This window comes from Lepus europaeus, chromosome 8 (assembly GCF_033115175.1).
Source record: "Lepus europaeus isolate LE1 chromosome 8, mLepTim1.pri, whole genome shotgun sequence".
NCBI lineage: Eukaryota > Metazoa > Chordata > Mammalia > Lagomorpha > Leporidae > Lepus > Lepus europaeus.
The window spans coordinates 78358096-78386042 of NC_084834.1; the positions used below are offsets into that span (position 1 = coordinate 78358096).

Consider the following 27947-nt stretch of genomic DNA (forward strand, 5'->3'; position numbering starts at 1 on the left):
ATCAAGGAGAACATACGGTATTTGTCCTTTTTGGACTGGCTTATTTCATTAAGTACAATGTTTTCCATTTTCATCCTTTTTGTTGCAAACAATAGGATTTAGTTTTTTTTTTTTTTTTTGAGGGCTTCAGCCAGTTTGTTGGTCCCCATTTCATAAGGGATGAAGTAGTTTGTGTGGGTGACCCAGCAAGTCAGTTGAATAATTGTTATTTATCTGAATCCACCCTCCACAGGGTTTTCTTTTTAACTTTTATTTAACAAGTATAAATTTCCAAGGTACAGCTTATGGATTAGAGTGGCTTCCCCTCCCCCCCATAACTTCCCTCTGACCCACAGCCCTCCTCCATTCCATTCACATCAAGATTCATTTTCAGTTCTCTTAATACATACTAAATTGATCTGTATATAAAGATTTCAACACTTTGCACCCACACAGAAACACAAAGTGTAAAATACTGTTTGAGTACTAGTTATACCATTAATTAACGTTGAACAACACATTAAGGACAGAGATCCTACATGGGGAGTAAGTGCACAGTGACTCCTGTTGTTGACTTTTATTTATGGTGTCAGTAATCACTCAAGGCTCTTGTCATGAGTTGCCAAGGCTATGGAAGCCTTTTGAGTTCATCAACTCTGATCTTATTCTGAAAGGGTCATAGTCAAAGTGGAAGTTCTCTCCTCCCTTCAGAGAAAGGTACCTCCTTCTTTGATGGCCCATTCTTTCTACTGGGATCTCACTCGCAGAGATCTTTCATTTAGTTTTTTTTTTTTTTCAAAGAGTGTCTTGGCTTTCCATGCCTGAAATACTCTCATGGGCTCTTCAGCCACATCCGAATGCCTTAAGGGCTGATTCTGAGGCCAGAGTGCTGTTTAGGACATCTGCCCTTCTATGAGTCTGCTGTGTGTCCCGCTTCCCATGTTGGATCGTTCTCTCCTTTTTTATTCTATCAGTTAGTATTAGCAGACACTAGTCTTGTTTGTGTGATCCCTTTGACTCTTAGACCTATCAGAGTGATCAATTGTGAACTGATATTGATCACTTGGACTAGTGAGATGGCATTGGTACATGCCACCTTGATCCTCCACAGGGTTTTAAAAAAAAAATCTAAAACTCTTAGTCTTGACGGTGTCACAGGTAGGCTCCCACTTTCCCACTTGCAGGTTGGTTGAGGGACATGATGGCCAGCAGTGACTGGCCCTCTGTTTATGTCCTGCTGTGCCTGGAGGGGAGTTTGGGAACGTGCCATGGAAACACATCAGCGCAATCCTAATGCTTTTTCTCTGGTATCTCAGTGTATTGCTCTGTTCCCATTGAGTTTCCTTCTCACATTCTCAATTATTTTGACCCCATTCTCTACACTTTAAACAAACTTCCCCCTCTGAGTTGTCAGTTATGGTTAAAAGTCTGTTGTTGACATGTTCATGTTGGTGGGAAAGAGTTAAAAGTGTCTGTCTAGCAGAAGTGGTGCTGTATCCTGCATGTAACAATCAACTAGATGGTAATTTCTATTAAAGAATACTCTGTAAGCAGAAAGATAGATGTTCATTTTGATAAGAAAAACATGAGTTTCTAGTTGATATCTGTTTTACAAGTGGCTTTGGGAAGGTACACCAAACTATTAGTGGCATTAAAATGCTGACAAATCCCTGTCCTCAGATTCATTGATGATCCATCTGTGTATGGGTGAATCCATGAAGGAAGTGAATTTTAAAGATTGGCCCTTGCAGTTGGTTGTGCTTGCCTCTGACTGAATGCCCCCTCTTTCCCTACATCACACTGCCCAACAAAACCTCAACCCTGGCTAAATCCAACTCTTCACCTACTGGGCTTGCACACCCACACAGCAGGGAGAGCCGTCCTCCGAATTCATGCCCATAAACCTTCATGGGCCCTTCAGGGTTGCAGAGTGCTTCCTGCCATGCTGCCAGCACTACTTCTCTGCTCCTCACTCTCGGCTGATAAGGTGGCCTCCTTTATGGAGAAGATGGGAACAGTCAGAACTTCCGCAAGTCTTTGACATCTGCCCTCCTACCAGCAGATCAGGCTGCTGTTTCTGCTTTCCCCCAAAGAGAACCCTCCATGTACCTAAGAGCATCACAATTGATCAGTTCTCTTGCCTACTCAAAAATATAAACAATTTTTCTTTTCTGCAATTCCTACCTTGCTCCTCTCTACTGGATTTTTCTCATCAACATAAAAATACAACATAAAAAGCCCTTCTTTCAACTTCTGCCCACCCATCCTCCAATCATAGTCCCTTCCCTTTCTTTTGCTCTCCAAAATAGCTAAGCTTCCTGAAAGAAGTGAACATCCCCTTCCTGTCCTCCCATCATCTCCTTAAACCTACACCAGGCAGGCTTTCGTTTCTATTGACTTCCAGTTGCTAAACCAAATAAGTCCATTCTCTGGCTCCATCTTGCTTGACTTTCGAGCATTATTTGGTACTGGCAGCCAATCTTCCATTTACCTCCAACATCTATAGTTAGAAGTATTCTAGGAGTCAGTCCATATAAAGCCCTTGTCTTTGTCTACACTCACTCATTACTTGTGGGCTCACCCAATCCTAATCTTGTAACTTTAATGACCAGGCCAAACCTCTCCCTGAACATCAGATTCTCTACTTGGTCAGAGAATTTAGCATGTCTCAAATGAAGGTAACTTTATGTCAAATCTCTTCCTCCTATAGTCTTCCCCAGTCGGCAGTTAACTCTCTAATATCCATATCTAATCCCTGAGTAACACTGTCTACCTGAATCCAAGCACGTCTCATCACCTCCCTTGCTGCCATCCCCAGGCCTCACCTAGATTACTAGTAATATTTCACTGGTTTCCTGCCAGCTCCCTCATTTTGCTTTGGTGTGGTCTTTATACATAGCAGCCAGGATGATACTGTTCTAAGTCAGATCATGTCACTCCTTTGCTAAAACCCTTCTACTGGGTAAAAGACAAAGCCTCACATGAACGGGTCCCCTCCGTTTGTATTCCATTTGATCTTACCTCCCGGCACCACCCCTTGCCCACCAACCATCCTGCTCGCAGTTCCCTCTGCCTGAACTTCTCTTCCCTCATGGGAACATGGCCTGCTGTCACTTCCCTTCAGCCTCCATGCATTGTTACTTCTTTCATTGTTACTTCTTTCAAAGTGGCCTTACTGTAGACTATAGCAGTAGTAATTCTGTTAACACCCCGCATTTCCTTTTCCCTCTGTTTTTCTCCAAAGCACTTACCACCATTTGATGCATATTCATTTGTGCATTAGTTCACTGTCTTACCTCTCACTAGAGTTAATCTCAATGAAGGCAGCAACATTGTGTTTTTCATTCATTGTTGCATCCTAAGTTCCTAAAACAATACCTGGGTCCTGGCAGACACCCAAATTTTGGTTGAATTAATGAAATGTAATTAAAACTCTTATTGTAACATTAGAAATCCACATTAATTCAGCCGAAGAACACTACATTGCTTCTAACACTTGTGGCCCTAGCTAATTTTCAGTTTTCTTACCCACTGCTTCACACTGCTGAGCTGTGCCAGGTTGTAGCGCCAGAACCGAGTTGTCTTTTCCCACATTACGTATGAGCTGCCAAGAAAAGCCAGGTCCCACATGGGTCTCAGTGAAGGATCAATATGTCCATGACTGTTGATCCGTACCAGGTATGCTGACCACATCCAAGGGATTTTTAAGTTGCTTCATTTGCTTGTAAAGCAGGTAGTCCTCTTGTTGTCTTTTCTTTTCCTCAATGAGCCGAGTGCAGGTTACATTAATGGCCGGTCTGGGTTTCTGATTCTTGAAAAACACTTGAGCGCAACATTTCCCCAAATGTTCCTCCCCCTCCTGCGGGTTGTAGCGCTCCGTGCTGAACACCAGCTCCACCTTACAGCCCTTCTCTGGGTTCACCCACGCACGGCCCTCCTGCACCGAGGCCAGCACTCGCAGGGCGCTGGGCGAGCCCGCGCGGAAGTTGAAGAAGTGCAGCGCCGCCTGGGCCGCCTGCTGCAGGAGCCCGCGCCCTGCCGAGGAGCCCTGTCTTCCGGACCCCCGCCCCTGCGGGCACCGCCAACACCACGGCCTCCAGGTCAAGCAACAGCAGCAGCTCGAACAGCTGCGCGGCGGGGTGCCAGCCCACAGGCCGGGACGCGGGCTGCGGTTGCCCCGGCGGGGCCACATTGGCACGGCACTGGACGCCCGGGCTCCTAATTTTTCATTTTTTTTACTGCTGTGTAGTATTCCATGGTATACATATCCCGTAATTTCTTTATCCAATCCTCAGCTGATGCGCATGTGGCTTGATTCCCTATATTAGTTATTGTGAACTGGGCTGCAATAAACACCGGGGTATAGATAACTCTTCCATAGGTTGATTTCATTTCCCTTGGGTAAATTCCCAGAAGTGGGATGGTGGGGTCATATCGTAGGCCTATATTCAGATTTTTGAGATATCTCCATACTGTCTTCCACAGTGGCTGTACCAGTTTACATTCCCACCAACAGTGGATTAGGGTAGTACCTTTTTTCCTCACATCCTCACCAGCATTTGTTATTTTTTGATTTCTATATGAAATCCAGTCTAACTGGAGTGAGGCGAAATTTATTGTGGTTTTGATCGGCATTTTCCTGATGGCTAGTGATCCTGAGCAGTTTTTCATCACAGCTTTTTAAGAGAGGCAAGGCAAGTTTAGCACATGCAAGGCTTGGAGCCATGAAGATTCTGATAACTGCTGCTGGTAGGTGCAGCACTTGGCAAATATCTTCAGCATTAATTATAACAGCTAAAAACCTGGCAACTCCACTCCTACTCAAATATTTAACAATCAGTACAGGATACTCTACTTCTCACAAATAGCCATGCATGTGTGATCCTTGATTATTTGTTAACTCATCTTTGAATTTTTAATGTGCTTTATTACTTATTATGTTGCAATAAAAGGAAAAAAAAAGTTAAAAAAATTTTTGAGCTGGCTGGAATCAAAAAGTTTACAGCTGAAATACGATACCACAAATACAGTGGCAGGAAGTGGGCAGAGCTACAGACCAATGCAACAAAGAAAAGTGATTGGTTAACAAGAAAGCAGGAATGATATTTACTCAAAGATAGCTCATTACTGGACACAGAACACCCTGAGAAGAGAAGGCGTCTCAAATCAGAAAGAAACTTCCAAAGCAAGTTTTCCAAAAGGAAATGGGCACCAAAGGCAAAGTAAGCAGATAAGTTGTTCAGTCTGTGCATTTCGTTCAGTTTGTGCATTTTTATGTGTGTGTGCACTTGTTGAAAGGTACTTCCTTCAGGGATTACAGTAATTTAATGTTGGACAAAAGGATATGAGTAGCCCCAATGCGAGGAATTTGCTCAAAGGAATTAACTGTGGATCTATCAAATGTTTACTACAAGGGTATTCAATCAAATATTATTTAAATGGCCAGAAAAAAAGGGGACTAAAGGAACTATGCTAGAGCCATAAAAAAGAACATGCATTTGTTGGAAATAATGTTGGAAAGAATATAGGAAATAGTCATGTATATTAATCAGTTAGCAAAAATAGATTAAAAACTAAAAGTGCTGCAAAATTCATGATCCCATTTGGGATACTTAAAAGAATTTAGATCAAAAGCATAAAATGAGTAATAAAATCATAGATGAATTTTTTTCCTTACCTGGATTTGGAAATTCCTGTAATTGATATATATATTTCATTTGTAACAAGATTAATCATATTTAAAAACATAATTAAGAATTTCATAACTATTGAAAAATATACGTTCACGTGGTCAAAGATTTTGAGAACATCATACCAAAAATAACAATAATGTTAGAATGCAGATTTGTTTCTTTTTCTCTTCTTTCAATTTTAATTATACTTGAAAGAGAAAATAAAACTTGAGGCTAGAAAATGTTTTGATGTACATATTATAGAGTACTGTAATGTTTCATTTCTTTTCATGCATTTTTCACAAATTTTTATGAAAACACATTTTATTTACTTTATATGATATTGATAAATTTATGTAATTGTATAAACCTCAGAGTTTTAATAAATCATCTGGGGATCTTATTCAAATGCAAATTTTGATTTAGTGGCTTTGGGGAGAGCTTTCATCTCAAACAAGTTCCCCTGTGGCACAACTGCTAATCTGACATCTGCACTTTGAGTAGCTAATAAATCTTTGTCTCAGAAATAAGATGTTGGATAATTCAGAGTTAATTACAAATGACTGAGGCAACACCTATTGATTCTCAACCAAGCACTATGAACTCTATAAAAATATCTACTTTTTGATATAAAAAAAGTCAAGCCATTATACTAGGGTAAACTTTAATATAATTATCCATTTCAAAAAATAAAAAATAGGAAAACTATAAATGCAAAATTTAAAATCTTATTTTCAGTTAAGACCTCTCATCTTTCCACTTTGACTATGACCCTGTCGGAATAAGATCGAAGTCGGCGAACCCTAAAGGCTTCCATAGCCTTAGAAACTCATGACTAGAGCCTAGGGAGCTTACTGACGCCATAAACAAGAGTGTCAAATTGTTAAGTCAACAACAGGAGTCACTATGTACTTACGTCTCATGTGGGATCTGTCCTTAATGTGTTGTCCAATGTGAAGTAATGCTATGACTAGTACTGAAACAGTATTTTTACACTTTGTGTTTCTGTGTGGGTGCAACTGATGAAATCTTTACTTAGTATATACTGAATTGATCTTCTGTATATAAAGATAATTGAAAATGAAAAAAAAAACTTGGTTTTAAATTGGACATTGCATAGAAAATTAATCAATTTTTAAAAAATATCATGTGGGGGGGGAAGCAGCAAGATGGCGGAATAGGCAGGGAGCACACTATTAGTCTGGGGGAGAGAGAGTTTAATATAAGTGGAGATACTGCAGGGTCAAGGAAGAGTAGGGGATGAAACAGCAGAGGAAACTCTTCTGGAACTAGTGATTCACAGTGGACCTGCATGGAGAGCGTGGGAGCCCAAGTTCGGGACACCAGCGGCAGACTCAACACACCAGCGCTGGAACGCGAGGTGAGCCGAACCTCAATAGCCCAAGACACCAGCGGGCAAGCAGAAAGAGGAGGCTAGAGGGAACGAGGCTTGAAACTCCGTGGGGAAAAATTCACCAGGCTAACTAGAAGAGAGAGAGGGAAAAAAAAAAAAAAGTGACCGATACGGACACAAGTTTCTCTCTCTCCGCTCACCTCTCAAAGGCAAGCAAGACAGAGCAGGCGCCATTTTGGACATATGTCATAAGCAGGGCGACCTCAGGTCTGCACCGGCCCTGAGCCTAGCAGAAAAACCTGACTCTGGGGGGGGAGGGGAGAAATAACAGGAGATTAGCATCTAACTTGGCAACCCAGTGGGAGACTGCAGGAGAATAGGAGCCCACACTGAGGGCAGCAGAGATTCCCTGTGTGGTCCTTGGGAAAGAGCTTCTGATCTCTGGCTCCTGTGGGTATATCATTTGCCTGCTAACTACCTCCAATTACGTTCAGCTATGCGGAATTACTTCCCTTTTGAATCAAAAAAAGAAAGAGAGATTTACCACACCTAATCTGGGAGTGTCATCCTTGACACACCCTCAACCCTGAGGAACCAAACACAGCTCTCAGTCCACACTTATCTCAAGCCTCTAAGGCTCCACCGAAAGCAGACAGTCCACTTAATATAGAGCCATAGTGTAACAAGAAAAAACACCACAGTGAAGAAACCAAATATCTCCAACATGCCAAACAACAAACGCAAAAACCAAGCTAACAAGAACAAGGAAGACACTATGACGCCCCCAAATGAAAAAGACACCCCAATTCAAGATTATGAAGATGATGAGATCGAAGAAATGCAAGAAGCGGATCTCAAAAAATTGATAAGAACATTAAGAAGTTCTCAAAAACAAATTCTTGAACTACAGAAATCCTTCATGGACAAGATAGAAAATCTCTCTCGTGAAAGTGAAATATTAAGGAGGAATCAAAATGAAATGAAACAACTAGTGGAACAAGAAACTCTGATAGTGACTAGAAATCATAATGAAAGGAAGAATTCAATAGATCAAATGACAAACACATTAGAGAGCCTTAAAAACAGAATGGGCGAAGCAGAAGAGAGAATATCAGACTTAGAAGACAGAGAACAGGAAAGGAAACAGGCAAACCAAAGAAAAGAAGAAGAAATTAGAAATCTAAAAAATATTGTCAGCAATCTACAGGATACTATTAAAAAAACCAACATTCGGGTTCTAGGAGTTCCTGAAGGCATGGAGAGGGAGAAAGGATTAGAAGGCATTTTCAGTGAGATACTAGCAGAAAATTTCCCAGGTTTGGAGAAGGACAGAGGCATCTTAGTACAGGAAGCTTATAGAACCCCTAATAAACATGACCAAAAGAGATCCTCACCACGACATGTTGTAATCAAACTCACCACAGTGAAACATAAAGAAAAGATCCTAAAATGTGCAAGAGAGAAACGTCAGATTACTCTTAGAGGATCTCCAATTAGACTCACAGCAGACTTCTCATCAGAAACCCTACAAGCTAGAAGGGAATGGCGAGACATAGCCCAGGTACTAAGAGAGAAAAAAATGCCAGCCCAGAATACTATATCCTGCAAAGCTCTCATTTGTGAATGAAGGTGAAATGAAGACTTTTCATAGCAAACAGAAACTGAAAGAATTTGTTGCCACTCATCCTGCCCTGCAAAAGATGCTTAAAGATGTGTTACACACAGACACAGAAACATGGTCACCAATACGAAAGAAGGTAAAGGAAGGAAACCTCACAGCAAAAGATCACAGGAAGCTCAATTTCTCTTTGACATAGAATTAAACTCTGATGCTCTGTTAAATCAATGTGTTAAAGTAATCTATTATGTTCTCTTGATGTCTGTTAAATTCTAATTGTTCAAAAACAGCTGAATTTTTATTAAGAGCTATGGGTTATTTAAATATGTGCTTATTTTCAAAGATTTGAATAATCACCTTGTAACAGTGATCAAATTTGGTCTATGTTATGTCATGATTTTAAGGAATCTTATTTCAACCAGATATTTTGGATTTTGAGCCTTCTTGGCATTCTTGACAGGCATTCAAAAAATCAAAGTTCCAAACAATCTGGTGTCTAAAATTTCCAGTAAATCCTGGACTTTGGTTTTTCCAGTTTGGGCCCAACTGAAAAAATCGAAGGACCTATGTCTCTCATCTTATAGAGACACCAACTAATCAGTCTATTTGGAGTATATTAGAAGGACTGTCAAGATGTGATGTGGTACCAGACTTTAAGTTTCTATAATGGAAAATGCTATTAATACAAATGTTTGAGAACTAAAAAGTCTAATGATCTTGTGTTACTAGACATGATAGTTATCGTAATGAGAAGCCCCAGAGGCCTAAAGGGTTAAATACTGTAAAATCCTACAGGTGCTTTCAAAAATACTGTGAAGTAAGCAAGTGGCTCTTGTTGATTGATGAGTTTATAATTTTAAACATGGCGACTTAAAGTCTTTTGTCATCCACAGTTATATATGATTTGCTGCTCATAAAACTAAAGCGTTGTTGGTTCTGTGTTTAGCTATCCTCCTATAGGTACCTATGGACTTTTTCCAGCCACTTTTATTGTATTCAGTACTTTGGGATGGCTCTGTAAACAGGTGAAGCCAATAATGTATTAACAGTACCAACTGAGAGAAAGTATGGTTAACTGAGGTTACTAAAAAGAAAAAGCAATTCAAATCAATTGGCAATCTACAAAAAGAGTTAAAGATTCTAAAAGCTATTATTAAAATTGCTATATTGGTCTATTATGCTATGTTATATGTGTGTACATATTGTATGTACACATGGGGAAATTTTATTAAGAGTTTTATTTTAAATGGTTTATAGATAAGATTGTCCATAAATTGAAGCTGCTAAAATCAATCAAAGATACATTTTAATTTGTGTGACCTGAATCTGTGTATCATATGTTTTAAACTTGTTGGTAGAAAGAAACTAAAAACATTTTATATGGTTGTGCTTAAGTTTACTGGCTAAACAAACTACACCACGTTAGATATTTAAGAGGTGTTCTCAAATACATGATTCTTAAAATTTATAGAAGGCATTGGACCTTCTGGTAAATGTTTTCTTAAGTTGTTATCTAATGGTTGAAACGGTTTGCTAAGTATTCATGTGATATTGCTATTGTCAGCAAGCGATCTAGGACTTGCTCCCTCATTTCTCTATTCTAAGCCCAACTTGTTCTTTCATTTCTCTATTCTCTTCAAGGTAGGAAACTAATTCTATTATGAAGGAATCTGTAGGACGCACAATTTAATCTTTAGACCTTATAAAAGATATGGCTAACATTTTTCTGCAATAGCATAGCCAAAATAAGAACTTAAATAATAGTCTCATAGCTAGATTCACTTCGCCATCAGCGAAGTAAACAGTAAGTAGAAAAAACCTCCCTTTCAGACCAAAGGGAAAGAAAGTTTTAAAGTGAGAAGATAATTTTCCTCATGGGCATTGTCTACCTTAGAAAAACTACTATAGAACATGCCTGTGACTATAGACTTGTAGTTCAGGCCACCGAAGATTAGAGATGGGACTTGGGCACTCCCTTGACTTGCATCCTCTGGTCTGCTTTAACAAAAACCAGGAGGAAAAGAAAGCTCGGCATCAGAAGCAATGGGTGGCAGGCCTTTAGTGGCTGATCTGTACAGTGATCTGCCCTCAAGGAGACCCAACAGGCCAGTCCACTGCAGTGGCTTTCAATGTGGTAAGCCTGGGCTTCAGCAGAAGTCAGCTTGTGAAGAGCCCTGGCAGCTCTGCCAAGAGTTGGATCACTGGAAATGGACCTGCCCTGGAGTCGAAGGATGCCCAGGTCAGAGCCACAGATCTTATTGGCTCTAAGCTGAAAAGCCCTTCACTCAGCCCAACTTCCAAAGTGACCACTGCAGCTGAGGGTATGGTCAAGTGGGGTCAGCAACATTGCAGGCAGAACTGTAAATTTCTTGTTAGAGATGCCCCCTGCCTTTACCTGGCCAGCTCTCCTCCCAGGCCAGCCAAGTAATGAAAGTCAACAGAGTGCCTTCCCCTAGGAGGTTCACACCTCCCTTAGGATATACCCCATGTGAAGAGATAGATAGGTCTGGGCCTCTTCACTTACAAGGCCTAAAGCCCACCAGATTATTATCAAGCCCCTTCTATCAGGTTCTATTTGCCTCTCAATCAGAAAACTTAATTGTAGCTTAGACAGCACCTTTCTTAGCTCCTCTAATAATGACTCTGTCCTTTGTTCTAGACCCTGTCTAGCGCACTTGGGCCTCATTCCTTTGTAATCATAACCTCTACTCTACCTCCAATGGCTCTACTCCCAACCTGTGTGTACTGATGGTCCTCTTCCCCACTTAATGCTGTATAATTGTTCAAACATGGTAAATACCACTCTTAGGATCATTGGTTACTATCCTCACTCTGTCTTTTATGACCTTGTCTAAATATGATCAGAGTCGGCAAACTTGGAAGGCTTCCATAGCCTTGGCAACTCATGACTAGAGCCTAGGGTGGTTACTGGCGCCATAAACTAGAGTGTCAATTTGTTGGGTCAACAACAGGAGCCACTGTGCACTTGCTCCTCATGTGGGATCTCTGTCCTTAATGTGCTGTACATTGTGATTTAATGCTATAACTAGTACTCAAACAGTATGTTTCACTTTGTGTTTCTATGTGGGTGCAAACTGTTGAAATCTTTATACTAAATTGATCTTCTGTATATAAAGAGAATTGAAAATGTATCTTGATGCAAATGGAAGGGGAGAGGGAGCGGGAGAGGGGAGGGTTGCGGGTGGGAGGGAAATTATGGGAGGGGGAAGCCATTGTAATCCATAAGCTGTACACTGGAAATTTATATTCATTAAATAAAAGTTAAAATAATAATAATAAAAAAAATATCATGTAGGATCTCTGTCCTTAATGTGCTGTACATTGTGATTTAATGCTATAATTAGTACTCCAACAGTATTTTTCACTTTGTGTTACTATGTGGAGGCAAACTGTTGAAATCTTTACTTAATATATACTAAACTGGTCTTCTGTATAGAAAGAGAATTGAAAATGAATCTTGATGTGAATGGAAGGGGAGAGGGAGCGGGAAAGGGGAGGGTTGCGGGTGGGAGGGAAGTTATGGGAGGGGGAAGCCATTGTAACCCATAAGCTGTACTTTGGAAATTTATATTCATTAAATAAAAGTTAAAAAAAATAATATCCAACAACAAACTATGTTTCATGATATGATGTCAACAGGCTCTTTAAGGTTTTTCCTATATCTACTTTCTCTTTCACACACCTCCCCCCTCCACTTCTCTTTCAGGTTATTAAATGCAAAGCAGCCATCGCCTGGGAAGCAGGAAAGCCCCTCTGCATTGAGGAGGTTGAGGTAGCTCCTCCCAAGGCTCATGAAGTTCGAGTTCAGGTAAGAGGGGATTGTCCCAAGTACAGAATTGGTTTCTATTGATTCAATCCTACATGAAATGACTGGGAGTCCTTGGAGTTTTCAAGATGAGAGAATTTTAGTTTTAGGTTCAAGTAAGAATAGGCACTCTGCTCAGGAGTGATAAATCATTAATTGTTTCAGTAATGTTTGCTAATCAACCTAAAATGTAATTGAACTGAGCTTAACATAAATTAACATTAAGGACCAGACAAAGGTCCCTTTGCATTAGGAAGTTAGTTTTTCTTTTTGTCCTCCAACTGCCACTTTTTGGAAAATGTTCTTAGAAGAAAGAGAATTAGGTTCAAAACAAGGGAGAAGGAAAACCCCCAGGGCTGCCCTGGGTGGCACAAGTGTCCCAGGTGACCAGAGTGCACCCACAGAGAGAAGGGACTGCATTGATCCCAGTGAATTCAATGACTTTGGTCAGCCTGAATTTTCCTCAGGACCAAAAAGTGAAGGGTTTAGTTTATACATGAACAGTATCTTGAAGAAAAGTAGTACCAGAATACATCGGTAATTAATTTAGATATTTTTTATTTGATATCTCTTTTGTTTGTAAAAGGTTTATTGCCTCTTAATTTCACAAAGTCTCAACAAAAGTTGAACAAACCCTAGAAACCCATGTTACTTCCACCCTCTTGCTAATATCAAAGTTTCCTCTATTGCCTTTCATTTTCTTCTCCTAGAGACAGTAATTGCCAATCTTATCACTTTATATGATCTTCGAACAGCAATGGAAGGTAGAAAGCAAGGATACATCATAAGAATAAAGGAATTTTAGTACATTTTTCTCTGGTCTTTTTAAAAATGTAATGTTTATTGAGTTCTAGCTATATCATAATGCTTCAAAATGACATTGAGACCAAAGCTACTTATAACATTTCCCCTCCCAGAAGTATAAGGGCAGAAATATGACCAAGTTTGTGATTGCTTTCTAGATAATTGCTGCTGGCCTATGTCGTTCTGATACCCATGTGATCAGTCCTAAATTTGAAGGGGCTTTTCTCCCAGTGATTCTTGGCCATGAAGGAGCAGGGATTGTTGAAAGTGTTGGGCCAGGAGTGACCAATGTCAAACCAGGTATTTTAATTTCTGATTCCAATTAAGTGGATATGTCAGGTTATTTTGGTGATAATTCCTGTCCTGGCTTTGCATACTATACTTGATTGATACTTACATGGTAGGACAATCTTTTCAAAAGCAAACCTGACACACAGTCTATCACAGTCTAAAAATGGGACAGAATATTTGAAATTAGAATTACTAATAAAATCTCAGACACATGGTCACTTTCTTTATGTATAGTGCTAAGGAATTGTCCTAAGAAGCCAAATTACAAGGTTTGCTTAAACTGAAGCTTCCATGGTACATACACAATATATTTATAATTACTTTATTTATATAAAACAGGAAACTTTTATTATTATATAAAGAATGAGAATTTATAGATAGCTTAAGTGAAAATCATTATACATAAGTTAATGTTAGTTTAGGTATCTATTTGGAGGTTAGTAAGATCAAAATAATACCTGAATAATACACACAACTGGCTGAAGTTATTGATGTCGCATTTTACAACAAAGCCACTAAATCCTGGAATGTTGGTGAAGTAACCCTCCCTGAAAAGACAGGATGAACCATATCACTCTCCTGCTTTAATGAAAATGCTCCAAAGAGGTATTAGTAGATTCCATTACAAACAAGCTCACAGAAACAAACTGCTCCTAAAAGTTTTTCTTCCATGAAGGAGTTTAACCAATGTAACCTTTAGTCCCAGGTCTGCATGCTCTTGGCTGGAAATGTCACTTTTCTGAGCTTTCTCTCAGTTCCTGTTTCCTAAAGTGGGAAAATATTAGTACTTATCTCAGAGGGTTATTCTGAGAAACATGTAAGACAACACAAGACGCAGTTAAAATGGTGCCTGGCACATACTAAATGTTGAATTAACACTAAATGTGAATTATTATCCTTAGACCTTAGTTATCAAAGGACAGAAGCTATTATAAAATTGAAATTGAATTTAACCAGAGAATGTCAAAGTTAAGCTAAATAGTGAAACAGGGAAATAACATAAAGTTTACTCCCTATTTCTAGCCTGTTAGTTTTCACCTCTTTTCTTATCTAAGGATATTCTATTCTCTGCTGGGTATTCAAAAATAAAACAAGTAACAGTCACAATGTAGAGTTCCAAAGACAGCAAAACCTCAGATGGGACTCTGCACCTAATGACATTACTACAGAGTTGTTCCTTGAATGCTGAGGTGTGTGTGTGCGTGTGTGTGTGTCTGTGTGTGAATATGTACAGAAGTAGGGGTTGGGGGTACCTGAAATCTTGTAAGACACCTTGATTTTTTAGCCACACGTGCTTTCTTTTGAACATAAAATATATGCCAAAAAGAATGATGCTATCCACTGATTCATCTGCTACAAACTGTGAGCAACATCTTGGGCACTAGCTAACATACGGTCTTTCTCTCTAGGAGACAAAGTAATCCCACTGTATATACCTCATTGTAGAAAATGCAAATTCTGCCTGAGTCCACTCACAAACTTTTGTGAAAAATTCTGGTAAGCCCTTTGTGCTGTTAGTAAGAGCATATGTTTGTACAAATATGTTGGACAACTCATTGCCAATACCTAAATGGAGCTGAAGGGGTGCTAACCACCTGGTCACCAATTTGACTCCAATGTGTGTACAAGACACTGTTGAAATTGAACACAAATAGACATGCTAGAATGTGAATAACAGCTAGCAATCCAAAACTGAAAGAATGTCTATAAATATAAAATGGCTTAATAAATTGCTGTGGTAACATAATGGAATACTAGAAAACTCAAAATCACTGAACTTTAAGTGCATATATCAATATATAATAGTTCACATAAACATGTTAAGGGAAAGAAGAAAGTTACTGAATGACATTTTCACTAACATTTTATACACAAAAACAATACCATAACTGTTTATAGCTACATGTATATGCAGTAAAAGTATAAGCATGTTATTGGAATAGTAGCTGTATCTACAAGGATTATTCAAGGCAACAATAAAGCACATTTACTCTAAGACTTCATGGAGACAAGACTCGGAGACAGACTTTTAACCTAGGGACAACAGTAGCAAAATCTAAATGTTAATCACCTTGTTTTGACTTTCTTGATACTACACAATAATCAATTTCTTGTTAATGCTATTTGAAATTATTTACTGAAAAAGCTAAACTTGCACTACTCACATCTATCACTGTGCCTCAGTTTCCACATCTGTAACATGGGGATAAAAATAATGCTTGCTTCATAAGGTTGTCATAGATAGTCAACAAATTCATAGGATATTCTGTTGCCAATCTTTAATGAAATAACAAATATAGACAATTCTTTCTAATATCACAAGAAGGGAGATAATCAGTTATTGACCCTCCAGAAGCAATTCCCAACCTAATATTAGAAAAATAATCATAGAGAAAAAACTCTAAAGAATAATGTTATTTATTTGGGAATAGCAGAGCATTGCAATAGGAATACCAGCACACTGCACTGGGAATGTGCATGACATAGTTAACCAACAACATGTTCAAGGAGGTTGTGCAGGGAAAGTTTTCAAAGGCAAAAATGAGGGATATTATATGAGATATTTTAAAACAATAATTTTCAGACACTATGATTAATAACCAGGGTGACCTTAGTCCAATTTTGAGCATATGTCCTTTTGCATAAGATTATGTTTTCCTCTGTGTTATGTAGTTCTGAAAGAGTATTTTTATAGTTATTATCATACAATTATATATAAGAAATCTTTGTTCATAAACTTCCAGCTTTAGTTAGTTAGTTAGGGTTGACACGTGACTCCATTTTGATTATGACAGATTTTGCATTCCTTTCATAAAGTATACACAACTATGTATGACGTATTTGCCCAAAAATATAAAACCTGAATCAGACCAAGTGTTTACATCAAAAATATTAATTTAGGAGGAAATGCAAGGACAGAAAAATGTCTTAAACCAGATAACATAAATGTAATATCAAAATCCAAAATGAAGCAAATCTCCACAAGACAGATGATTCAGTTCCTTCAAAATAATAAATTGTGAAGATGAAAAGTACTAGTTATACCGTTGAGTACTAGTTATACCATTAATTCACATAGTACAACACGTGAAGGACAGAGATCCTACATGGGGAGTAAGTACACAGTGACTCCTGTTGCTGATTTAACAATTGACACTCTTATTTATGATGTCAGTAATCACAGTAATTCTAACAGAATCTATATTGATGTGAAAAGTTTTAGGTTATTCTTCAAGTTATCCACCTTACAAAAATGTCACCACAAACCTACAGTGACCAACATATATTTTAGGAAAGTGATCAGTGTTCTATCTAATGTCTCTTTCCTCATCTCTCTCCCTTTGTTAAACTTTCCAGCAAAGGTAAAAATCCTTTAATTGAGCAAGAACTAATGGAAGACAAAACAAGCAGGTTTACCTGCAAAGGAAAATCAATTTACCATTTCTTTGGAATCAGTGCCTTCTCTCAGTACACTGTGGTGAAAGATATCAATCTTGCCAAAATAGATGACGATGCAAATTTAGAAAGAGTTTGTCTGCTTGGATGTGGCTTTTCCACTGGCTATGGAGCTGCAATCAACACGGCAAAGGTATATGATTAAATATCAGGTTGTGCAACCCAGAAGTTACTAGAGGCCAATGTGATATAAAGGATCCAAAGTCTATTACCCTCATTTAAAATCTGGCTATGTCATTCATTACCTCTGTAATTTTAGGCAAGTAATTTAACCTCTCTGGAATAACACCTAGGACAGATATTGATGGAGATAAATAAATCATATAACATCTGACCCAGCAGGTGGCAGGTAGTTGGCATCCAGTGTCTTTTATAAACTATACCACTGTGAGACTGGGGAGTGTCCCTGACTTAAACACAGTCTGCTTAAATATGACCCCTAGATATGAGTCTTCCTCCTGGGACAGCCCCCTGGTCAAAGGACAGCAGAAGCTACAGAGACCCTCACCATCTCCACACAGCCATCCAGGCTTTCTTACTGATGCTGAGGATTGCTCACCCTCAATCAGTACTAACTCATATGTGCTTCCCATCCCTGTCCTGGGCTTAAAGAGTCTTTGGTGTGAGTCCTGATGGTGGCAAAATGTGTCCTTGGATTCCCAGGTTAGAATTTAAAAACTCTTACAAAGCTTTTTGGTCAGACATGAAAGAATTTCACACTTAGACAACCTCCTTATTTTAACCTCTCTGACATCAGACTTTACGCCTTGACTCAACACTGTAAAGACACACCTAGGGGGCTCTGTCTAAACAACGAATTTGAAGATGTCATTCTTCTTGTGTATTTGACTTTCACTAGGGGCGAGGTCAATTTCCTCAGCAGGCTACAGTGGCTTCCTGCTTCCCCCTGAGCTGCTCGTTGCCCCTTGGTCCCACCCGGGTTTCCCAGGCACCAGTCACTGTGGCTTCTGGGTGCCTTACACCTGCCTCCACCCACATCGCAGTGAGGACTCCACTTAGATGTCACTTCCTGACCAACTCCTCCTTCAGTATCTCAGTCAAGCAATGACCATCCTCCCAGTTCTGCCCCAGAGTATCTGCATTTTCCCTGTCTTCATTCTCATCACACAGTGGAAAAATTGTCCCTTTATTTCTCCATCCTATTACACTCTTGTTCCTTAAGTGCAGAAAGCTTCTCTTACTCACTGTGATATCCACAGAGATTAGCACCCTGGCTGACACTAGGACCATGATATTTTTTTAACAAATGAATGGTAAAGTCATGAGGAACATCTGAAATTCTTAAAACATCTTGGTGAGGCTTTGTTCTCAGCTTCATGATCCAGTGAGTCCTCTTTATCAGGTTATCTAGAGTTGGTAAGAGGCTGATTTTGAAGCCAAGATAACAAAGAGTGACTTTTCACTGAAAATTTTATCTGTCATGCGGATGGAAATGCTATTCTTTGCTATCAGCATATTATCTCCCTCTGATGATTTATTCATTCACTGAATCATTCATTAATGAAAAACCAAAAATTGTAGGGAAAAACAAGTTATAATATGAAGGCTGTTAGAGGACGTGTGCTGGCAGTAGGGTGAAGTTAACAGCTGATTTGACCATAGCAGTCAAGGCACGTGAACATTCTCCCTTTCACAGCACTGGAAACTCAGGGAAGAAGACTCACCCTCCTACCCTCTTCTTCCAAACTCCACACAGTCTGTGCCCTCTGCTTCTACAGTGCTCCTTAAGTGCTGTAAATCCACACCAGAGATTCAGCTACAGCCTTCTGTTTTAATTATTTATTTACAGTTGATTTTTTTAAAAAAATCTTGCATTTATGGAATGCAATGTAATATTTTGATTACACCATGAAGTGTTTAAAACAAACTAACATGCTTAGCATTATCCACATACTTATTGTTTAATAGTAAGATCATTTAAAACCTACCCTCCTGTCAGTTTCAGATATAGAGTACATTAACTACAGTCACCATGCTTTGCACTTATTTCTTCAAACTGACAACCTCTATCCTTCAACCAATGTTTCCACATTCCTTATCCCCCAGTCATGAAACTGCCATATCTACTGCTATGGGTTTATTGCTTTAGATCCCAGATGTAACTGAGACCAGGTGGTATCTTTCTGTGCTTGGCTTACTTCACTGAGCCTAATGACTTCTGGGTTCATCTAAGTTGTTTCCATGGAATGGATTTCTTTTTTTAAGGCTGAGTAGTATTCCATTGTGTATATGAGAGTTCTTCAAAAACTTCATGGAAAAAATTCAAAGATGAGTTTAAAGAAATTTGTGATTAGTTTTTTCATAATACACATCTTCCATGAATTTTGTGAGGATGTCTCATAAACCCTGAATTTTCTTTATGCATTCATGCATTCCTAGATACTTATGTTGGTTCCATACCTTGGCAATTATGAATATTGCTGCAGGAACATGAGTGTACAGACATCTCTTTAACGTAATGGTTTCATTTCCTTCAGATATATACCCAGAAATCGAATTGCTCAGCTTTCTTGTCTAAGTTCGCTTAAATTCCCAGGACTTATTCTTTTCATTGTTCAGAAAGAGATCCTACATGATAAAAGATCTTACCAAATGCTCAGAGAGGAAATATAAATCAGATAGGAAGAAATTAAGGCAAATGAAATACTAGTAATTCTGCCCATAAGGTAAAAGCCACAACAGAGTTAAATTTACCTCTGGAAAGAAAAGTGAAGCAACAATGATATATTACTGGGGACACCCTCATATCACTAGAACTCCTGATTCCTTTTTAATGTGCTGGTATCCTTTGCTGTCAATTAAATCACATTTCACAGAGTTCTTTGGAACTGTAAAAACACTCTGTAACAATGGTATTCCCAGACAGGTAAGAACCCACTCTGGGTAGCCCCGTTTGCAAATTGTAGGAGTGCTTTACAGTGACTCTTCCTCTAGGTGCTGAATAAAAAGGCACTTAGATCCAGCTGTATCACTAAGCAGTGTGGAGTATTCAGTCTACACACTGTTGTGAGCTAGCCTGAGAATACAATTAGTTACATCACTGCTGCATATGGAAAACTGCCTTTGTCCTTCCAGAGAGACTCACAGGGTAACTTTTTAACCCATACTCTACAGAAACATGTTGGGAAACATAGTAAACCTGTACCCTAATATTATAGTAAATAGGCCACAATTTATGGGGAGCAGCATTCTTAATATTTGCAAAATACAAGTATTTAATTTTCCCTGAATAGCAAAGGTCAGTGTATGCATACCTATTATGCAAACAGTAAAATATTATCTCTGTTCCTTAGTAATTTTATTTCTAACTTAGAATGTATTAACACTCTCTTGGAGAGATTTTCTTCATTACTTTTATTTATGCTTTAACCCTTAAAGCATCCCATCCTCATTCGAAAATAAAAACTAATCATCTCTTAATGTAGTATTTTCTAGTACTATATTATTCTGCAGAATAATATTTCAGTTATACTATCTTGTACACTGTAAACTTATTTCAAAGTAACATTTCATAAAAACTAGACAAACAGAAAACTTCCTGAAAACAATGTGGAATATAAAATTCTGCCATCAAAACACTCACACATGGGGCTGGCATTGTAGCTCTATGGTTTAAACCACCTCCTGGGATGCCAGAATCCCATATGAGCACCAGTTGGAGTCCCAGCTAATGCAACTGCAAAAGAGTGGAAAAGGCCTGAGTGTTTGAGGACCTGCCACCCACAGAGGATGTCTAGATGCAGTTCCAGGCTCCAGGCTGGCCCAGCCCCAACCACTGTGGCCATATGGGGAATGAAACAGTGGATGGAAGATGACTTGTCTCCTTTCCTTCCTTCCTTCCTTCCCTCCCTCCCTCCTTCCTTCCTCCTTCTTCCCTCCTTTCTTTCTTTCTCTTTCTTTCTTTCTCTTTCTCTCTCTCTTTCTCTCTTTTTCCCTCCCTCCCCCCTCACTCTTCCACCCCTTTTTCTCTCCCTTCCTCCCTCTCCCTCCCTCCCTCCTTCTGTCTCACCCTCTCCCTTTGTAAGTCTGCCTTTCAAATAACTTTTTAAAAAAAGCATATACACAAGCAATCGACCAGAGAGTATAAGTTACATGATACAGGACACACAAAAAGGTAGGCACTGACTTCTGCTTGAAGAATCAGGACAATTTTCATGAAGCGAATGTTGTTTAACACAAGTATAGAAGTGTAGCTTTGGGGCTGGCGCCGTGGCACACTAGGTTAATCCTCCGCCTGCGGCACCGGCATCCCATATGGGTGCCAGTTCTAGTCCCGGTTGCTCCTCTTCCAGTCCAGCTCTCTGCTCTGGCCTGGGAAGGCAGTGGAGGATGGCCCAAGTGCTTGGGCCCCTGCACCCGTGTGAGAGGCCAAGAAGAAGCACCTGGCTCCTCACTTAGGATCAGCACAGCTCTGGCAGTTGTGGCCATCTGGGGAGTGAACCAGCAGAAGGAAGACCTCTTTCTCTGTCTCTCACTGTCTGTAACTCTACCTGTCAAATAAATAAATAAAATCTTAAAAAAAAAAAGAAGTGTAGTTTATATCTTAATTAAAGAAAATACAGTGGAAAATACACCAGCTGAGATTAAGGGATGAGGACAGAAATCTGCAAAAAGTTCTTGTGGCTGTTGCATAGCATCTATAATGGAGATGAAGTTGGAAGGTAAACACAGGTCAGATCATGAAAATCCCTCAATACCATACAAAGATGTTTGGACTTCATTCCTTTTAAATGAATTGATGATTTAGAAGGACCAATGTTGATTCATATTGAGAGATATATTGATGGTCAAATGTAGCTGTAAAAGTAATACGACTGACTAAATTCTATTAGAAATACAGATTTCAACTTGTTAATTTTTTAAAAATGGTAAATTCTTTGGAATTTGTTGGTTTTTGAACTTTGTGCTGATGACAATGAAGGGAAAAGTAAACTAGGGAAACTATTTTCACTTGTGTTTTTTCCTTGTGCCCTTCATGGCTCTGAAATAATTAACCAAACTGAAGCAGTAACAGCCATTTTCACATTGGCAGGTTTCCTCCAGTGGTGATATGGTTTTATAACAGGCAGGATTTTACTCATAGATTCATGTCCTCATACCACCCCTCCTCTTAAAAAAAAATGGGACCAGCTGTTTTAAGAGTTACTTCATAATTTTCCTACCTGTAGGTCACTCCTGGTTCTACATGTGCAGTCTTTGGCCTAGGAGGTGTAGGTCTTTCTGCTATAATAGGCTGTAAAACAGCAGGAGCTTCCAGAATCATAGCCATTGACATCAACAGTGACAAGTTTCCAAAGGCCAAAGCTCTGGGAGCCACTGACTGCCTCAATCCTAAAGAACTAAATAAACCTGTACAGGATGTCATTGTTGAGATGACCAACGGAGGTGTGGATTTTGCTATTGACTGTGCAGGTGGATCAGAAGTCATGGTATGTATGTATTTTCCTTGGTTCATACTTTCAATTTGTTCCATGGCCATCAATCAATTGGGAATGTTGGGTCATGATCATTAAAGTAGCTGTAATCATTCTTAATATTTTCAAAAAGGTGACAAGGAAATGGAGGTGTCAACTACAAATCATTCTCCACTCCCTCAACTACACATTTCCTTCAATGCCCACTGATGTGTCCCCAAATACCAGTACTAACATTGTGAATCAAGATTAGCAGCCATATCAATATTACTTGTAAATGTTGATTTTTTTTCTTTTGAGATTCCTTTGAAAAGCTCAATATTAATAGCCTGGAAATCATATTTTTCTAATTTTGTTTAACATGAGTATCCCAATTTCCTATTTTGAGAAGATAATTTTGAGGGTTTCTTCATTTTTAATTAATGAACAAATGTTCATTTTAACTATTAAGTCAAATAAAACAGAAAGTACATTATCTTAGCAAGTAGGCTAAGCCTCTGCCTGTGGTGCTGTCATCCCATATCAGCACCAGTTTGTGTCACAGCTTCTCTTCTTCCAATCCAGCTCTTTGTTAGGGCCTGGGACAGCAGTAGAAGAAAGCCCAAGTGCTTGGGCCCCTGAACCTGTGTGGGAGACCTGGAAGAAGCTCCTGGCTCCTTGCCTTGGATCAGCTCTGCTCCAGCCTTTGCTACCATTTGGGGAGTGAACCAGTGGATGGAAGACCTTTCTCTCTGTCTTTCTCTATCTCTTTCTATAACTTCTCAAATAAATAAATAAAAATATTTTAAAAAAGGAAATCAATAAGAATAAATACACTATTTAACTATATATAACATACATATTTATTGCTAATATTTCATATTTGTTAATATAGATATGGCATTTTATAAACTTATTAAAACACTCATATGTATATAGTAACATTTATATTTAATATTAACACATTTATATATGTATATTTATTCTTATATAATAGATTGTAATTTATGTTAATAACATCAAGAAGTTATAATGTGAATCAATGTCTTAATAAATACTTCTAATTCCTAATTAGAATTAGAATTATATATACAATAATTAGAATTCCTAATTCTAATGCCTAATTCTAAGTAATTAGTACTTACTACAGTCTATGTAAATAATACAAAATATTTGTTATACTGTCTTATTTAGAGAATAAGACAAGCAAAAAATTCTGTACATGGCCAGTACAAATGACACCATTTTTTATTTCTGAAAAAAATTTTTTATGAGAAACAGAGAAAGAGCTTCCATCTGCTGGTTCACTCCCAATATGCCCTCAATGGTCCCTGAGGTGGGTCCAAAGCCTGGGACTGAGAATTCAACACAGTTCTCCCACTTGGGTGGCTGTAAACGAATTACTTGAACTGTCACCACTGGCTGACAGGGTCTGCTCTGTCAGGAAGCTGGACTGTGGAACCAGAGCCAGGCATTAAACCTAGGTAGTGACATGCGTAGTGTAGAAACCTTAACAGCTAGTCCCAACATCCACTCCTATTTAGAATATTTTTAATCTCTGGTTGATTGAATCCACCGAGCAGTATTCAAGGATCTGAGTGAGCCAAATTTCTTATGCTCTAGTGAATAGCTACTTTTTACCCTTTCTTCACAACTTCAAAGATTTTTCTCCTATGCCCCTACAATTGCAAATATTTTAGTGTATGTCCATGGTAGAGCCCCAAAAACTTACTGTTTAAAGTTTAGAATAGCTTATAGTTCTTTTCTAATACCACATATGCACATAAGTGTCCTTTTTTTAATACATAAAAATACACATTCTAGATTCAATCTATTTATTAATATGGAATAAAATACGATGTTTATTTTTAATGTTTTATAATGAATCCGCAAATTGCATCGAAGTTCTATAAAATGATTCTATACCTCATTAACTTGAATCTCATTATCTCATATGCAGAGTTGGATAAATTTTCTTGAATATGTTCTATATGCCAACACTGGAGTTCATGTTCTACATTTCTACATACTGCTGGTCTTTTGTATTGTACCTTCCAGAAAGCAACCGTGGAGTGCACAACAGTAGGCTGGGGATTGTGTACTTTCGTTGGAGTCAATTTAGCTGACAAAGGATTGGCTATTTCTCCAATGGAACTAATAATGGGCCGTACTTTAAAAGGAACAAATTTTGGTGGTAAGATGTTATTCTTCATAGTTCTTAATTTCCTTCATAGTAGTACTGAAATTCTTAGGGTAACATTGTTGGCAGGAAAACAAAATAATTTAAATATTGAATGTCTAGAACAGATCTAAAAACTACAGAAACACTAATTACTTACAAGTAAACAAAGTTCATGTAGAAATGTAACTATAATTTGCAAATTTAAAATCAATTTGCAGTGAAGTAAACCAACATAAAAATACAAACAAAATAACTAAAAGGTAAACTATTAGCTAATTGATACAATTCTTTATCAAATGTAGGAAATAATCTTGCTTTTTTATAGGAAAATATGCTATTATATTTTATTATATATTTATTATATCATATATTTTACTGTATATCTTGTTATATTATATAAAGTATAAAATATACTAAGTATAAAATATAATAAAATATTTTATAATAATATAATATACTATATGTAAGTACAAAAAATTTAAGGAGGGGAGATTAATCTATTTGAAATAACTCCAATCTGACCTAATTTTGCATTCCACAAACGCTGATGAAAGTACTTCTTAATGCCATGGGCCATGTCTTTCATTTTTCGGCACTTTTGCCAAATTATAGGTTGGGATGCAGAAACTGTCCCAAAGCTGGTTTCTGACTACAAGAATGGGAAATTTGATCTGGATGCATTGGTGACCCATACCCTGCCATTTGACAAAATCAATGAGGCACTGAATCTATTGAATCAAGGGAAAAGGTAAATTAAGAAGTAGATGATTGAGGGCTTTAGAAACCCTTTAACATTGTTCTGTTTTTATTTGGTGTTAAGGAATAACCAGTTTGTCTTTTCTGACATTCATATCAGAGATATTAGGTGTGCTTAAAAGATTAAATAGAAACCACTGGGGTGGGCGACAAGGGTAAGCTTCCACTTCCGTAATGCATACCTTCACAAATAGCTGCTAACTCAATTAGGGTTCGGTTGACCTAGAAAGAGAGGTTTCTATGGAATAATGTCAGATCATCTGCAACAGTGTTGCCCTGAGTCTGGAATCATCATGCTCTGCAATTGGACCCAGGCAAAACAATGGAGATGTGAGCAGTGAGTGGCAGGTATCAGACGTGTGAAAGATGCCTCAACTCCACCCTTTTCTCGCTTTGTCATAAAGCTCCTGTAAGATACCTTCTGATCCATAATTTTAGCTATTGTGTCCCCATTCCACAGATCCTAGGAATTCAGAAATGTCCTAATTAATAGGTTCTAAGGGTTGGGAAATGGCTACGATTCGGATCAATTTTTATAGTCATAATGATCAAAAACAGCCCTGATCAGCAGAAGCAAAGGTCAAAAACAAGAGGAACACAGTTACCTAAAGGAGGTGCAGAGCCAAGAGTATATGAAAAAACAAGGACACAGCAACAAGTGTGGAGAGCATAAAGTAAAAAGTAAATGACAAGAGTTCAAAACAGAACAGATGTCACAGAAAAAAAAATAGAGAATGTCTCCACAGTGTAAGGACCTAGGCTAGTTCCTAGAAAATATCTCCAATGACATGAACTCCCTAATTTGTAGATATATTATTTACAACTTATAAGTGAAGTTCAATAAAAAGAAAAGTTAAACATTATTTTTGTTACATTATGTAAACTTAATGAAGACACCCTGCAATATCTTATATAATCTAAACACCCCCATAAGTAATATTCCCCAGGTTCAGAGTAGGTTGAGGCTTTGGGCCATAGACCCTGGTGCTCACAGCTCCTCTACTACAATACTGTTCCTCTAAAGTTCTGTCATGGAACTTAACACAAGGATACCTGCAGAGTGGCAGCCCAGTACAAAGTGCTGTATTTCTTTTTCTTTTTCTTTTTTTAAATTTCATAAATGTGAATTTACAAAGTGCAACTTCTGTATTGTTGTGGCTTCCCCCACCCCAACCTCTCTCCCTCCTGTGGCCCTCCTCTCTCCTTCTTCCTCTCCCATCCCGGCCTTTATCGAGTTTCATTTTCAATTACCTTCATATACTGAAGATCAACTTAGTATATACTAAGCAAGGATTTCAACAGGCTGCATTCACACAACCGCACAAGGTATAGGGTACTGTTCGACTAGTATTGTTTTTAAGTTTCATAGTAAAACACATTAAGGACAGAGATCCTACGTGGGGAGCATGTACCCAGTGACTCCCGTTGTTGATTTAACAATTGGCACTCTTATTTATGATGTCACAAAGTGCTGTATTTCTTTATTAGTCAGTAGATACATCTCCGCTATACTCCAAAGGGGCTTCCCTAGTGGGCCATGGGAGAGCAGAGGCTTAGGTGTAGATACTTCAGTAGGACCTCATCTTCCCCGCTAGCCCAATGAGAAGATGCCTGACTGCCTAAACATGCAGAAAGGAGGTAACAGGAAAGATGGAGGAAGGGACATGATGACTGACTGGCCGGAAAGGTACAGCAACTCTTCTTCCTGGTGAGGGTTGGACACAGAAGTATGCCCTCCACAGGTGAAGTTATCTTCTAGCACCTGGGTATAAAATTATTTATGCATGGCAGTCTGTTGATGCCAAGATTCCAGAGCTTCAGCAGTGAAGTCTGAGATAAAACAATTCGCTGTCCCTGAGCCTTTTACTTACTGGAGCTATCCAGGAGTGAGAACATTCAGGTTCTCCCAACCCCTCAACCATCTCCTCCTTCTATGTCCAACTTTGCCTTCATCAATACAAGAGCCAAGAGGAGTGCTTATTCCAAGACTAAAGTATACTAAAGTATACCAATATACTCTACTTCTGCATATTACCACTGGGCAACAAGGACCTTGTCCGGGTTGAATGAATTCAACCAATTCCCTTCCAGCTCCACTTACTAGCACTGCGTATATAAGCCATGAATGGAAGAAGATGACAAAATAAATTAGCCTGACAAAGTGGGTACATATAAAGAAAGGGTTAGACCAAGTCCTGAAATGGGAAAAAAAAATTGGGAGTTTTAATTAAATTTATCTTTATACTTTCTTATTAACAGCATCCGAACCGTCCTGATCTTTTGAAGATGCCAGAGGAATTTGGAATACTATGTGACTGAATATGAACCTACCAGATTGATTACCTAAAATGATGAACCAAGGAAAATATAAGTTTAAACAAATATTTCAGTTAATATCTCAACATAAAGTAGCTATAAATAATATAGCATTTGTCAGCATAAAGTATGTTAATGATTATATGATCAAGGACTATAGCAAATGAAGTTCTTATGAATGGAATCATATGATATATAGGAACTGTTTAAAATTAGCTCAGAGGAGGTGGGAGTAGAGAATGAAGGAATAATAAAACATAATAATAAATACTGACCAGA

At 38.5% G+C, this 27947-nt stretch overlaps 1 protein-coding gene, 1 long non-coding RNA gene and 1 pseudogene across 2 annotated transcripts in view; 1 reads left to right on the forward strand and 2 right to left on the reverse strand.

The window, feature by feature from the left end:
- The window catches only part of LOC133766055 (uncharacterized), a 151925-nt gene that overhangs the window by 13857 nt on the left and 110121 nt on the right, over nucleotides 1-27947 (reverse strand). The window lies entirely within an intron of this gene.
- On the reverse strand, nucleotides 3484-4171 carry LOC133765782 (retinoic acid receptor responder protein 1-like; annotated as a pseudogene).
- LOC133766054 (alcohol dehydrogenase class-2 isozyme 1) lies at nucleotides 5095-27942 on the forward strand. The gene is made up of 9 exons (XM_062199833.1): nucleotides 5095-5201; nucleotides 12351-12452; nucleotides 13412-13553; nucleotides 14954-15041; nucleotides 16902-17133; nucleotides 22190-22450; nucleotides 24473-24608; nucleotides 25209-25344; nucleotides 27612-27942. Exons 1-9 carry the CDS (start codon nucleotides 5184-5186, stop codon nucleotides 27634-27636), a joined length of 1140 nt encoding a protein of 379 aa, XP_062055817.1. The 5' UTR covers nucleotides 5095-5183; the 3' UTR covers nucleotides 27637-27942.